The 14638-nt window shown below is 41.8% G+C and overlaps 3 protein-coding genes across 10 annotated transcripts; 1 reads left to right on the top strand and 2 right to left on the bottom strand.

The window, feature by feature from the left end:
- The first annotated feature begins 76 nt into the window (after positions 1-76).
- enosf1 (enolase superfamily member 1) lies at positions 77-6737 on the top strand. 4 transcript variants are annotated; one of them, XM_076080324.1, is made up of 15 exons: positions 77-228; positions 317-419; positions 1822-1937; positions 2602-2739; positions 2825-2851; positions 2938-3010; positions 3102-3140; positions 3335-3417; positions 3507-3629; positions 3709-3843; positions 4482-4523; positions 4603-4732; positions 4811-4910; positions 5000-5081; positions 5500-6737. In XM_076080324.1, exons 1-15 carry the CDS (start codon positions 148-150, stop codon positions 5587-5589), a joined length of 1362 nt encoding a protein of 453 aa, XP_075936439.1. In that variant the 5' UTR covers positions 77-147; the 3' UTR covers positions 5590-6737. The 4 variants fall into 4 exon arrangements, with proteins under 4 accessions (XP_075936439.1, XP_075936440.1, XP_075936441.1 ...); XM_076080325.1 differs by having other exon boundaries at positions 2653-2739; XM_076080326.1 differs by lacking the exon at positions 317-419 and having other exon boundaries at positions 100-228.
- tyms (thymidylate synthetase) lies at positions 5189-8910 on the bottom strand. Of its 5 annotated transcripts, XM_076080330.1 has the most exons (8): positions 8783-8910; positions 8033-8248; positions 7391-7464; positions 6997-7171; positions 6599-6700; positions 6346-6521; positions 6189-6260; positions 5189-6108 (listed from the first exon to the last, which is right to left on the bottom strand). In XM_076080330.1, the coding sequence occupies exons 1-8, from the start codon at positions 8889-8891 to the stop codon at positions 5971-5973; spliced, it is 1062 nt and encodes a 353-aa protein (XP_075936445.1). In that variant the 5' UTR covers positions 8892-8910; the 3' UTR covers positions 5189-5970. The 5 variants fall into 5 exon arrangements, with proteins under 5 accessions (XP_075936445.1, XP_075936444.1, XP_075936446.1 ...); XM_076080329.1 differs by having other exon boundaries at positions 6189-6521; XM_076080331.1 differs by having other exon boundaries at positions 6189-6521; positions 8743-8910.
- Positions 8911-9823: 913 nt separating this feature from the next.
- On the bottom strand, positions 9824-12861 carry LOC142937419 (clusterin-like protein 1). The gene is made up of 7 exons (XM_076080328.1): positions 12771-12861; positions 12531-12679; positions 12020-12190; positions 11462-11918; positions 10824-10952; positions 10352-10566; positions 9824-10036 (listed from the first exon to the last, which is right to left on the bottom strand). Exons 1-7 carry the CDS (start codon positions 12859-12861, stop codon positions 9824-9826), a joined length of 1425 nt encoding a protein of 474 aa, XP_075936443.1.
- Between the last annotated feature and the right edge of the window lie 1777 nt (positions 12862-14638).

Raw genomic sequence — 14638 nt, forward strand, 5'->3', positions numbered from 1 at the left:
TAAATGAAATGTTATGATTGTGTCTGTGTTTCAAGTGGGTCATGTTTCAACCAATGACAGACTGAGGTGGGTGGGCTCAACTACTGCAGGTCACTTCAGAAGAAAGTTCTCCAAACGGTGCCTCTGAATCACAAAACAAGTTCAACAATGTTGCACAAAATTACTGGTTTGACAGTCCAGGATGTGAGATTCCCGACGTCTTTGGAGCAACACGGCTCCGATGCGATGGTAAGGAAGTGTGCCTGCACTGTGTGTGTGCATGTTTGTTGCTTCCATTCACAGAGACCTCTCTCCACTGTAATGTCCTGCTCTGCAGCACACCGACCCGGATTACTCGGTCGCGTATGTGGTGATCGACACGGACTGCGGGCTGAAGGGCTTCGGCTTCACGTTTACTCTGGGGAAGGGCACGGAGATCGGTAAGATCTCTACATAATATTGTAGCGACCCGTGGTCAGGAAAGCTACGAGACGTTATATTACTTGTGGTCCTTTATTTGCGGACAGTACACAGGCTACTGTGGGCCGTAGGCTGCGCCAAACAAACAGTCAACACCGTTAACGTTGTCTCACATCCTTAACCATCTGATTCCGGTCATAGACGAACTCTCCCCATTACCCCCACAAAACAACAACATCCCACAAGGCGTGAGGCCTTCACTGACCTCCGTAAATGCAACAACAAATATCAGATAACATCTTAGAACAACTTTTCTGTAAACACAATAACACCTAACATAACAGGTTAACATTATATGTCACTCAGTCCGTTCCAATATGTACATGCACTAATGGAAACGATGTCGCTCCACGAATAACTTGCATAACGCATACAAACAAAGTCACTTCCGCGTTCAGGTGCTCCTAACAAGCTCCGAATTTTCCCCTTCCTCGAGCGTAAATGCAACTTCCATTCCAATTTGTGAATTGAACCAAAAGGTTGTTGAGTGAAATAATTTAGGCCATACATCAGCTGATTATATGAAATTCGAAAATGCTACTGTTATTAATAGGCTTTGATCATCATAGGCCTATAGGAGAACAGGGTCAGTAATGAAAATAAGTTGATTCTTGAACAGATGCACTTGTCTGCTCACAATGTATTACTTTCTTTAGAGCCCAAGCCAAACAATAAATGACTGCATTCTCCCAGAATTCCACTTAGGTTAGGACACTTTGTTCTTGGCTCTGCGGAGTCTTCATCTGCCATTTGAGTAAACATGCTATTCAATTCGGAAAAGGAAAAGGCTCTTTCTTGTTTTTGTCTGCGTTTTGTAACAAGGTAGGAAGTATAAACAATACTGTCCCAATCGTCCCCAGGAGAGCAGACACACTTTGCGTTAGTAGCGTTAGCTACCAATAACAATTCAGACTGGATTACACTACCATCAACTGATAGGCCACAAAATAAGCTTCCCAACATTGTGTTTTGTTGTATGTGGCAAAACTCTAAAACAGTACGGTGGAAGAAAAATAACAAAAGAGCCTAAAGTTAACTAACACGCTGTAGATTTCCAAACTGTGAATAAAATGTGAAGTTTAGTCCGAAGGTCTCCACTTTGATTTATCATGCTCATACTCATATACTTCCATTTTTTTCACTGTACTTGAAGGCAGCATTTATTTTCTCAAGACTATACTGTAATGATAAGATGCAAAGTTGAACCTTACATCGCCATCTTGTGGTAATGTACAGTATATTAAACACGATGCGACCGGTTTCATGTGCATCTGTTCAAAGGCTAGTACAATATACAGCATGTGGTACGTGTGAGGTGCGGATGTCTTTCAGAGGCTGACTTGTTGTGATTGTGACCTGCAGTGGTTTGTGCTGTGGAGGCTGTGGCTGCTCTGGTTGTTGGGAAATCCCTGCAGGAGATTGTGAGCGACTTCCGGGGATTTTACCGCCTGCTGACCAGCGACGGCCAGATGAGATGGGTGAGAACAGCCAAGCGAGTGTTGAAAATATAGTGTCAAAGGACACAGATAACACTGACACCAACACTTTATCATATTTAATATGCAACTGTTCTTTGTAGAATAACTTGAGCTTTCTTTTCCTACCTCGTGGCTTTTACAGCGTTATCCATCTTGCTTACAGCACCTTGCTGTACAACATGGGAGAGAGCGATTCACATCCTCTCATCTTGTCATAGATACCTTTTTTAATCCATTTATTCTTACTCTAATAAGATACGTGGCATCGGTCTGATTCATGACACTTACCTAGATCACATGAATCCTTGTTTCAATATAAAATTGAAACCTTCTAGTTTTTGAAGGTCTCAAAGTCCTGATTAAGACTGATGGGAAGAGGCAAATAAAAGTTACTAAACGTGAGTAAAAGAGCGCTCTTGAAACCAGGTTTTTCAAAAACGTATAGTATCAGGTGGATGTAGCCAAAAACACCTGGCGGAGGTTATTTGGATACAAAGCAAAAAGAAAAGTAAAGCAATTTATAATGTGTGCAAAAGGTCTCTAAGTCTTGGTTAATGATCGCACACTTTTTTTACTGTCTTTATTTCCATCAGGTCTTAATTCTGGTGTTATTTTTTCACATTCTGTCTCTTTTCTTTGAACCCATTTTTGATGCACGCTCCAGATAAGCGTTCTCTTCCAGTGCTTCATGTTTTTAAACTGTCGTCTGATCCAGCTCGGCCCAGAGAAAGGAGTGATCCACCTGGCCGTAGCCGGAGTCCTGAATGCTGTGTGGGACCTGTGGGCGAGGGCAGAGGGCAAGGTGGGGAACTGTTTGCTCAGGCGTTATTAGATTACAAGCTCGACACTTCATGACTCATGATCCGTTGTCGTCTTTTTCCTTGCAGCCGCTGTGGAAGCTGCTTGTTGACATGGTGAGTCACGGGAAATGTAGATGTCTGATTTATGGCCAGGATGTGACCACGTTGGGAAATATCGTGTCTCATGCGTCTCAATTCAGGATCCCAAGCAGATTGTTTCCTGCATCGACTTCAGATACATCACTGATGCACTTACAGAGGAGGAGGCTGTAGGTGAGACTGGTTTAATGGAAAGAAAACTCTCTTTTACCTGAATGCAGTGGAGTCAAATCAACACTCTTCATGCTTCTCTTTTCTCATTCAGACATACTGATGAAAGCACAGGAGGGCAAGCAGCGGAGAGGTGAGCACACAAAAACAGAGTCATTAATTACATGGCTGAATGGGATTTTGCGGAACGAAATTGCCTCTTTAGAAACTAACAGGAGTGCTTTTAGGAGTGCATAATAGCCCCCTGCACTCCACTATTGCTCGATTAAAAGACACTTCTCCTGGAGTGTTTATTACACTGAGTGGACTGCTTCTGTCTCCTCCCAGAGGACCACATGCTGGAAGAGGGTTATCCTGCCTACACCACCTCCTGCGCGTGGCTCGGGTACTCAGACCAGCTGCTCAAACAGGTCTCAGTGCTACGAATGTAGTTTCTCAGGTTGGGGAAAAAAAAAAAAAAACGTTTTCAAATAAGCGTGACAGTTGTGTGTTTCTGAAGCTCTGCACAGATGCACTTAAAAGCGGTTGGACCAAATTCAAGGTGAAAGTCGGTGCTGATCTAGAGGACGATATACGCAGGTGCCGCCTCATAAGGCAAATGATTGGGCCCGATAACACTTTGGTATGGTTGTTGTTTCCCCCCCCTCAACATCGTATTTATATTAAGAAATGACAGTGTGCTAAAGTGTTGTTGTGTTAAGATGATCGATGCCAACCAGAGGTGGGACGTAGCCGAGGCCATCAGCTGGGTGTCCAGCCTGGCCGAGTTCAAACCTCTTTGGATCGAGGAGCCCACGTCTCCAGATGACATCCTGGGTCACGCTGCTATCTCCAAGGTGAGAAAGAAGTTAGATTTTCCATGTTGGAAGACATGAAAGAGACAATTGGACCTCTGTGCACAGACACTTAAAATCAATCAATCAAACTGTATTTATAGAGCACATTTTATAGAGGTTAGTGCAGAACAAGTGTGGACCGAGAAAACAACAGATAAAGCACAAAAATAAATAAATTAAAATATATAAAATGTAACAACTTAAAACCAATGCGTGCCAGACAATAAAATGATAAAATGTAATAAAATAGAATTCAAAGCTATAATAATAGTAATGGTAGGAAGACAGCATGAAATAAAAAAATATATATTTAAAATGATAATAGAATAGAAACAAAAGATACATTTTTACAACTTAAATACAATAAATAAGTGACTGCAACTATTAAAATGTCTATAAACCGTTATTAAAGCCCCTCACCCCTTCAACATAGAAGCAAGACAACCAGATGGAAGGAAAGACAAAATGCAAGTCGTTGTTTGTCTCTTTGTGGTCGTTGTTTGTCTCTTTGTGGTATTGTTGCTTCTAAGTTTTATGTCTATTTGTGGTTGTTTTGTGTTTCTTTGCCTCTGGGCATCTGTTCAGTAATCCGTCCACTGTTGACGACTGATAAAAGATGTTTGACTTCGTTGTTGCAGGCTTTGGCTCCACTCGGGATTGGAGTGGCATCAGGGGAGCAGGTCAGACCTCATGTTTGTTCGAGCATACGTATCACTGGCTGATGAATTGACATTTGTTGAGTTACCGTTTCCTCTCCAGTGTCACAACAGGGTGATGTTCAAGCAGTTCCTCCAGGCCTCGGCCCTGCAGTTTGTCCAGATAGACAGCTGTCGGCTGGGCAGCGTCAACGAGAACCTGGCTGTGCTGCTGATGGCCCACAAGTTCCGGGGTAAATTAGCATATTCAAAGTGTGATATCTGTATGAAAAACATGGCTACAATACAAATACTACTGTCTCTTCTCTTAGTGCCCGTTTGTCCTCACGCTGGAGGAGTCGGTCTCTGTGAGCTCGTCCAGCATCTGATTCTGTTCGACTACATCGGTGTGTCTGCGAGTCTCAGCAACCGGTAAGAGCAGGATTTGTTTCTGTTAAGAGCTCGTGACTGAAACAGATTAGCAAATTATTTTCAGCAATTTTCCTTTTTTTACTTGCCAGAATGTGTGAATATGTGGATCACCTGCATGAACACTTCACCAGTCCTGTGGTGATTCATGACGCCCACTACATGCCTCCCAAGGTAAGACGAAGGACCGATGGAAACGATGACGTACAAAATGAATATAAAATATACTTGCAATACCAAAAGGTAAAGTATGATATATGCAGATTGGCTGATTTCAGAATATGTATTTGATTTTATTGAATTACAATTATTGATGCACGACTATGTACATTTTATTGTTGCAGCTAGTAAAGGTGGAACATATGTTTCACTCTATATACCGCCGGGTGGCTTGTGAATTTCACCAAGAGATCAATAAAGTCTTATTTTCAACTATAACAACACATTTATTAATTACATTTTGTATAATCTGAAAAGTAACTTTAAGGTATCAAATAAATGTGATGGAGTGAAAACAAAAGTAGCAGGAAAAAGGAAATGCACGTATTTCAGAAGTGCACTTGTTTGAGTACGCTGTGCTCATTGTTCTCAGGATCCAGGCTACTCTTGTGAGATGCTGGAATCATCAGTGCAGAGACACCAGTACCCTGAAGGAGATGTTTGGAAGCTGAAGACAAACTAATAAACATTTTACAGAAGGCTCCTTTTTAGTCTTATAATCAGACTTGGCAAAGTGGAGTGAATATGTAATAATAACCTAATAACACTGCAAGTGTAGCAGGAACTGTTGTATTCAGACCTGTGTGTGTTGCTGCTCGGCTCCTTTGGGTCAACAATTCTGTACAAATCCAGAAAAAAGGAAAATTTCACAACTAACTGGCATTTTTACACTTAGTTATAGAAGAAAATACTTTGTGTGGTTTTAAGTGCCAGTTCACCAAAATCAGAAGGAAATGAAACCACTTAACCTTTTTTGTGATTTGGATGAACTGAACTTTTAAAATGTGAATGAATGACAAAATATAAGCAACGTGTTTCACATTTTCTAATCTAAGTTGGATCTTTACACAGCCATCTGCATCTTAATGGTGGGATGAGGGTTGTAGTCGCAGATCTCAAAGTCTTCTGTGCGGAAATCATCGATGCTCTCCACTTTCCTCAGGATCTTCAGCTTGGGGAAGGGCCGGATCTCCCTCTGAAGCTGCGAAATTTAGACAAGACGAGTAAGTCAGAGAGCAGGCCGAGAGCAGGGAGACGGAAAGCCGTCTTTAACTGACCCACCTGCACTTTGAGAGGCTCCATGTGGTTGATGTAGATGTGAGCGTCTCCCAGTGTGTGAATGAAGTCGCCCGGCTGCAGGGACAGTAAAAAATAAAGTATGTTGAGCACACAACAACACACTTAAAATGAGGTTGTTTTTGGACAAAAGTGCTTTTACCTTGAGTCCCGTGATGTGTGCGATCATGTAGATAAGAAGTGCATAGCTGGCGATATTGAAAGGCACCCCGAGGCCCATGTCGCCCGAGCGCTGGTACAGCTGACACGACAGCTCGCCGTCACACACGTAGAACTGACACAAGGCGTGGCAGGGGGGCAGCGCCATGAGGGGCAGGTCTGCAGGAGAAGACGTTCAAATTAAAATGATAGTTTAGGATTAGTTCAAGTAGATTTAGATTTTGCACGTGCCGGACCTTTAGGGTTCCAAGCGCACATGATGATCCGCCTGTCCTCTGGGTTCTTGTTGAGGGTGTCAATGACCTTCTGCAGCTGGTCAACACCTTGTCCTGTGTAATCTGTGGAAGGAATTAATAAAACAAAAAAAAAGGATCATTTAAGAGCAGAGGCACAGTATTCTGGTAAGTGTGTGAAGCTGCATCTGTGTAATATGCCTTCGAAATATGATATATTTAAAGGAATAAATAATCCAACAAATCACATACTATGTGTTATCTAGTGAAGTTTAAAAGGAGTAAGTTACTCTAAGCTAAGCTAACTGCAGCTTCAAATGTACTTACATCATATTATATTTGAGATATATATATATATATATATATATATATATATGCGTGTAGCTCTACTGTAACTTCACCTGCATGCATGTTTGTGTACTCGGCGCCGAAGTGCCTCCACTGGAAACCATACACGGGTCCCAGGTCGCCTTCCTCTCGATCCGTGAACCCGAGGTTGTCCAGGAAGTCACGTGACCCGTTGGCTTCCCAAATCTTCACCCCTTTCTCTGAGAGCTCCTTGGCATTTGTTGATCCCTGTGACCACACAAGAGAAGAAACATCAGAGCCCAATTCAGAGCTTTTTTTGACACAAATAAGGTAGACAGAAATGCTGCAAGTGTACTTAAAGGGTCAGCTCTTTCCCAAAACTACCTGCATGGCTATAAATCACTAGAGGAAAGTAAGAAAATGTTGTTTTTGCAAAATAATTTGGTTGAGTTGAAAAGAAATGGGTCGATCTTGTGTCATTCTCACCTTAACAAACCACAGCAGTTCTTCAAGAATGCCTCTCCAAAACACTCTCTTGGTCGTCAGCAAGGGGAACTGATCTACGAGTAAAACCAGGAAAAAGGTTATTTAACATTTGCAAGTGGTGGAAAGTAACAAAGTACATTTAATAGCCAAACATGCTGGATCTTTGAGGCCAGCACTGATTACGTGTGCGTATATAAAAAAAATCAGCACTATTTACATAAGACAATTACAAAAATCACATTTGGTAAATATTTGTAATGTAAATAAACCTGTCAGTGCTCCCTTGTATTTAAACTATGTACTGCTGACACCACAAACATCTCTTTGCATGAACTAAAGTTTTACTTAAATATTTTAAACTGCCACGCCACTAAAATGCAAAGATATTTGTACCTCTTACTCCACTCCAAATATTTGACAGTTATATTTATTAGTTACTTTGCAGATTAAGATTTTCACTTCATAATAAAGGATGCACTATTGACTGTTTAAACCACATGTAAACATGTTATTTTTTATTAGTGTATGTATTACATTGAAATGGTACATTCTGCATAATTTACTTTGCTTTGAGTTTCTTTTGCAGTTTACGTTTATTGCATGTACAGTAATGACATTTAACACCAAAGATAACTAACACACCTCTCAGACTGTATCTGGCCTGAGCACCGAACATAGACACGACTCCGGTCCCGGTTCGGTCCCCCTTCCTGCGGCCGTGCTGCATGATGTACTCGATCTGATCCAGGTACCCGCGTTCATCGCAGAAAACACCGACGTTCTTCTTCTCTTCCGCCGCTGCAGAATTATTCTTCTCCTCCTCCTCCTCCACTGTACAGCCGTCTGCGGTGTGTATTTCTGAAGTGGTGGGCATTTTTAGTAAACAAAAGAGTAGCTTGCACGATTTGACAGAAAGAAGTGTTTTCCCCGCGTGATTTCTTTCTTTCTTTTTCTTTTTTGAGATTTATTGGCGGTTGGCAAACAATGAATTAGTGCATTACCGCCACCAACTGGTATGGAGTGTGGATCAGGATGTCTAATAGGATACTTATATACTAAATTAAATTGAAAAGGAAAAGAAAAAAGAAACAAAACAAAACAACGAGCTCATATTTTCGTAATAATATTAATTAATCTAAGATATTGAAATAATACTTGATAACTCACTTTTTGAGTTATTTTGCAGAATATCCACTATATCCAACCGTACCTTCATCTTGCCCAGATCTCCAATCAGCTGCCCTCTTTCCTGCTCATATTTCTGATATTGTACAATTACATGCTCTATTGTTTCCTCTTGCTCACAATAGTCACATTTCCCTGTTTCATGTTTACCTATTTTTTAAACATACCGTTTAGGCCTGTATGTCCAAATCTAAGCCTTGGTATTACCGTTTCCTCTCTCCTGTTCCTTCCTGCACATCTCATTTCTCCCACTTTCCTCTGAACTCGGTAAAAACCATCGTCCTTTCCTGTCTTCTTCCCATTGCTTCTGCCACATTTCCTTCAACCTGCGTGATTTCGAGGACTGCTTCCGTTATGATACGAAATCTCGCGAGAGTACAGAAGAAAAGCGCACCCTGCTTTTTACACTTGTTATTTTCACAACAAAAAAACAAAAACAGGAAACATAAAACATTCTTATCAGTACTTTCTTGCACCATGACTACCAAAAGTGAATCAGAAAATAATAATAAAACTATAGTTACTGATACGAGATAAGGGACTACTTATAAATACTAATAAATATAAACTCCTTTGAAATTTAATTCAAGTATGTTGCCCTACCATAAATACAGATTGTTCCAAAAACTGAAGAATGATATGCAGATATTATATTTTAAATTTTGATGGAAAAAGTCATTACGTGAACGATTCCTTTTATTTGGATGACTTGTGACAAAAACAAAAGAATGGCTCAAGCACAGCGCACATACATTGATTGCATAAACATTTTAAACCCTAAGAATGAACACATGAATACAAAGAATAAAAGCTGTGCATGTTCAAGTTTTACAAAGATATGCTTAATCGTTAAAGAGTCCAAGAACTGGACTCTTTATTCAGCATCTGAACTTTACTCAATTCAAGTAGAAAAAACAAAACATAAAACAGTTTTTAAAGATCGACAAAAGCTTAAATATTTCCATGGCTACAAATAACAATGCTGCATTGCACATGGGTGGTGCATTTAATCTTTTAATAGAAAGTCAATGAAGGATTCAATTTATGATCGTTTCTTAGTTACCTCATCATTTTAGATTATAACATATAATATCATTTGCATTGTGGCTTTCAGGAGAAGATTGCATTTGAAGAAATGCACATGGGATTTGTCATGGTGTGAAGTTGGCAGTTTCAAATTATCACATTTCATTTTACTCAAATTGAAGTTGGAGCTCTGCCAGCTGAAGCTAGGAGCCAGATAATTAACTAAGCCACAACACTGCAGGGATCAATACCTCTTATCTGCTGTTTATGGAGTGCCAGAGCCTCCTGAGCTACATACAGGATAAAAACGGGGTCGTCCACCTCCAGCTCTGAGGGGACGGAGACGGTTACTGGGCCTGAGTCCAGTAAGGTTACAACCACACTGCTCTCAGCTTTAGGTCTCATGGTCTTCAGCTGCTGCTGCTGTGCAGTCACCTGAAAAACAAGAATAAGTGGAACTGCATCAGTGATGGCAAAAATACAATAATAAAATAATAACTAACAAGATTCCTGCCAGCCAAAATAATCATACACATTGTAGGCTATTTTATATACTTTGGCTTTGGAGCTTTAATTTAAACTGTGTTGATTCATTTTAGGGATCAAGTCAATTATCTATGACAGAATTAAACCACATGTAGGATTAACTGTAAATAACACAAGTAGTAAAGCACATTTGGCACTTAGCAACCCTCATAACATCCCAAATGACCTACTATGAGACAGAGACAAACATTACTGCAGACGTACTGTGATCACACTGAAGGTGCCGCGTGGGCCCACGGTGCTATTGGACAGCCGGCCGACCCAGCCGTACTTGTCCTCCATGTCCCCGAGCCATCTCTGCGTGTCCGCTGTGTGTCTCTGGACCAGCTGCAGCCTGTCGTCGTACTGCTGACGGGAGGCGTTGAGCAGCATGTGCATCTCCTCCGTCTCAGAGTGTAACTGCTGGATGCCGGGACACTCTGTGAGTACAAATGAGCACATGAAAAATATTACCATCCTGCTAAATGTTTTCACTCATAATGCCTATTATTCCCCCCCAGTTGAAAGAATAGTTGTAAAAAGATTAAGATGAACTCTGCAATGTATGAAAGACCATAATTTGCATTTAAGGTCAAGACAGGAACATTCGTGCAAATCTGTTCTGTGTGACTGCTAAATAGATATGAAACCAATAGTGCTCACTAAATAAAACATGTTCTTTGTGCCCATTATTTACCTTTTAACAGATAATCTTCACACGTCTCACACAAACTTTGGAGCTGCCAGCACTCTGATGCTTGTCTGCGCAGTCGTCTGCACAGATGTCTGCTCTGTGGCTGTCCCACAGCAGACAGGTCTGCTGTACCTTTTGTAGATAAACATACACTAACAGATGTCAACATTGGATATATTAGTATTTTATACATAGGCCGTGTCAATTGAACTGCATTGCTAATCAACAGTTTGGGTCCATGTTTACTTCCTGTCAGATGTCATTCACATACTTAGCAACAAGGAATCTTTAAAAGGAAAGGTCATTATGTCATCGTGACGCCATTTAAAATGTAGCACGTAGGTCCAGATTCATAGAGGCATATAAGATGCAACCTCTTGACAATAATAGGAAACATTATAGAGAGAGAGCTGGCTGACGTTAACACTCCTGGAGATTATTAAATATCATTAACAGTCAAGTTATTGAGATGCTTTATAACAATCAAATACATTTTGACAACAACAACACAACAATACACTTTTTTTATGAGTTTCTTGCACTGCAACAGGAAATAAACAGGACACATTTTGAATGTTTAAAACTTTAAAAATGGTCTGTAGTGTAAATACAAATGTTTTACTTCGATTGGCATCAGATACCTGTGCTTGGTTGCTGAAAGTACATCTCTGCTTCTTGTATCTCCTCAAATACGTCGGCCACTGTGGAGCTCAGTTCATCCAGCACATTCCTCCCGAAGTCAGACACCGACTCGAGGATGTGATCCAGACCCAACGTCCCGAAGAAGCCAGCGCCGGAGCTGCCCTGCATGGAAGACAGCGGGCTGGGTCGGACCTCTGCGGTGAAGGCCGCCAGGAAGGAATGCCCGAACACCTGTTGCATCCTTTTCACCAGCGCGGTGCTGCGGTCGTACAGGAGGCTGGTGTTCGACAGCAGCCGGCCGAACGACGCGTCGGCCTGCAGAAGCTCCAGATCTGCACCGTCCTCTGGGAGCTGGTTCTCGGGTGAGTCGGTGTGACCCACGCTCTCCTCGTTTTGATTGTAAACATGCTCCTCGGCCTCCAGCTGGACGGCCATTCTCCTGAAAAACTCCTCCACCTGCGGAGAGAAATGTAGCCTATAGAGGAACCATCACAGCTGGAGCCTGAAACAAATCAGTCTCAACTCTTATCATTTTGAATGTCTGAGACCGTTATAACCTTGAATGAGAAGGAGGCAAAGCCGCGGCGACATGTAGACGTGTAGAAGGCCTTGCAAGTATCTTCAAGACATGGCTGACATTCTTCAAAGGAGGATTTGGTTAAATATTGACACTGCTGCTCAGCCTCCTCTAGTTTCTGCTCTGTTTCCCGGACCAGCTGCATCGCCCCCTGAAGAAACCCCAAAAAGAGAAAATGCTGTCACGGATACATTACATCTTAATAAGCCAGAGTGTATATGATGTGGTTGGCAGAAAGCCTTTTATTTTTGAAATGATGTTAAATCTACAGACAGTTCATTTATCCTGACTGCGGTAAAGCTACACCCCGACTCCCTAAACCAGCCCCACTCCCACATTCATTCTTCACTGTCTGCTTTGAGGTTTCTCTGTGAGGCTTTGTGTGGCTTTGCCTTAATGAGGCAGAAAATATGTCATGAGCTTCAGAATAAATCACAAAGACTGGCGTGTAACTGCTCAACTACACACTGTGGCAGAAACACAGTTCATACCTTCTTCTTGTCCCTGCTGTGTCTCAGGGCCTCCATGAGATGTCGGTGGCTCTCCTCTTTTTTCTCCATCGTTTCCTTCACATGCTTCACTCCGAGTAACACCCGCTTTATTTCCTCATCCACGCACTGCTCTCCTGCTGCAGACAGCTCTACACACACATCAATGGAACATACTGTAATCAACCAATACTGGTAAGAAGAAGTACATCTCAGTGTTTTTTCTGTTATTGAACGTCTCACTTTTCACCGTGTCCTCGCTCAGCAGAGGAGAGTCGGCCGCACAGAGCAGGACTTCGGTGATGCAAAGGATTTGAACAAGCAGCCTCCTCATCCTGTCTTGAGCTCTGTAAAAAGTAAAGAAGTTACTCATTATTCTGCTGTGGAGCGCCACACAGTACCAGCTCTTCATATAGACGTGTCATGTACCGGCCATGGAACCTGCCACAAGGTGGTGCCAGTTCTCAAGCATTTTAATGCAGAGGCCATTTAAATGTTAAAACAACACAAAGAGCCATTTATCATCCCAGAGTGAACTCATTAGCATGACATATCACATCAGCGTAAAGCCAGATAAAGATGATGCTCCTGCAGACAACTGTCATATATAATCACCTTACATAACAAGGATAATAACAATAATACACTGACATTCTATTTATTATTATGAATTCACAAGATTAAGAGCTCAAATAACTATTTATTCATTCCTTAGTAAATACGATAGAGGACTCTTCTAGCACTTGCAAAGGTGGGCATTCAGCAACAGTGCTGTTATACTTTGCATTAAATCTCTGTGTACATGTGTCAATCAACAAAATGAAAAGATATAAACAAAATAATAATAATATGAATCAAACTGGCAGTGCCCACACAACATAAATATGTCATATTGTGGATCTTTTCAATGCTGAAGCTAATTATTTTCATTACCTTTCCCTGACAACACAAAGCTTTACTGTTTGTATCTCTCAGGTTGCATGTGTTGCATGTGTTGTATCCCACTGTCCATGCATGAGTCCTAAAATCCATCTTCATGGAAAATGACTATTGCATTTGATGCTGCCTGTGAAGAAATACCTTCTCCAAGTGCACCGTTACAGAAGGAATCATTGTGATCAGAACAAAAACTAAATAACTAGCTAAATAATTACCTTTGTAAATGTTGTGAGGAAAACACCAGACTCCAGAACAAAAGCAGCAGGTTGTGCTGTTGGAGAGATGAGGGTGACCTCAAAGGATTGTTCTATTTTTATGGATCTGCTCACCAGCACAGATCCTATTAGTGAGTTGGCATAATTAAGCCTTGTGCTGCGCAGCATAACTGCAGATCAGTTTAAAACACTCTAAACACTACTTGCTCAATTGTTTGCAGGTATATCCCACTTAATTGTGTCCCGACATGCTCCACAAGCCCTCCTCAGGTAAAAAGTTCTGCTCTAGCTTCCGTCACACTGACAGTAAGCCTGAGCTTCCTGCAGAGACCTGGCACACACTGGCATGCTCTTGCCTTAACGGGGCAACAAGAGGAGGAGAAGGACTGCATGTACATGTGCAAATATGCATGCTAATACAAAAACACATGCTGCACCACATGCTGTATATTTAAATTCGAGAGCATCCATCATACTGTGTCGGCACTGCATGAGGAAAAGTCATCTTGCTTCCTGTCTTTCAGGCCTGTAGCACCAGCGACTCTCTCCTGCTGCACACAAGACAATCCGAGTTGTTCTTACGTTGTATCTAAACAGGGCAGCAGCGTGGTGAATGTGGAATTCCTGTGTGCTTTCTCAGCTCTCTGTTAATCTGAGCCCACTGCTAAAAAAGCCTTGACCCGGCAAATGAGGTCCCAACCTCTGAATGAGGACCAGCAGGAGCGAGGCTGCAAGATACCTGACCCTCAGCTGCTTTTTATCAGCATGCCACGATCCCTATCTGGGCCCTAATACCAGCCTGCTGCTCCAATTATAGCCGACAGTAAAATAACAGTTTTGAAGCCTTTAGGAAAGCAAGTAATTAGTCGCTTTATCATCTCAGGCGAGTCTGGAGTCTAAGCTGTGGTGGACCGGGTCAAACTCCAGCTATTACTGAGCCTGTTTGAAGGATGTGTT

The sequence above is a fragment of the Anarhichas minor genome, unplaced genomic scaffold (genome assembly GCF_050575085.1).
Source record: "Anarhichas minor isolate MPS153535 unplaced genomic scaffold, ASM5057508v1 ptg000074l, whole genome shotgun sequence".
NCBI lineage: Eukaryota > Metazoa > Chordata > Actinopteri > Perciformes > Anarhichadidae > Anarhichas > Anarhichas minor.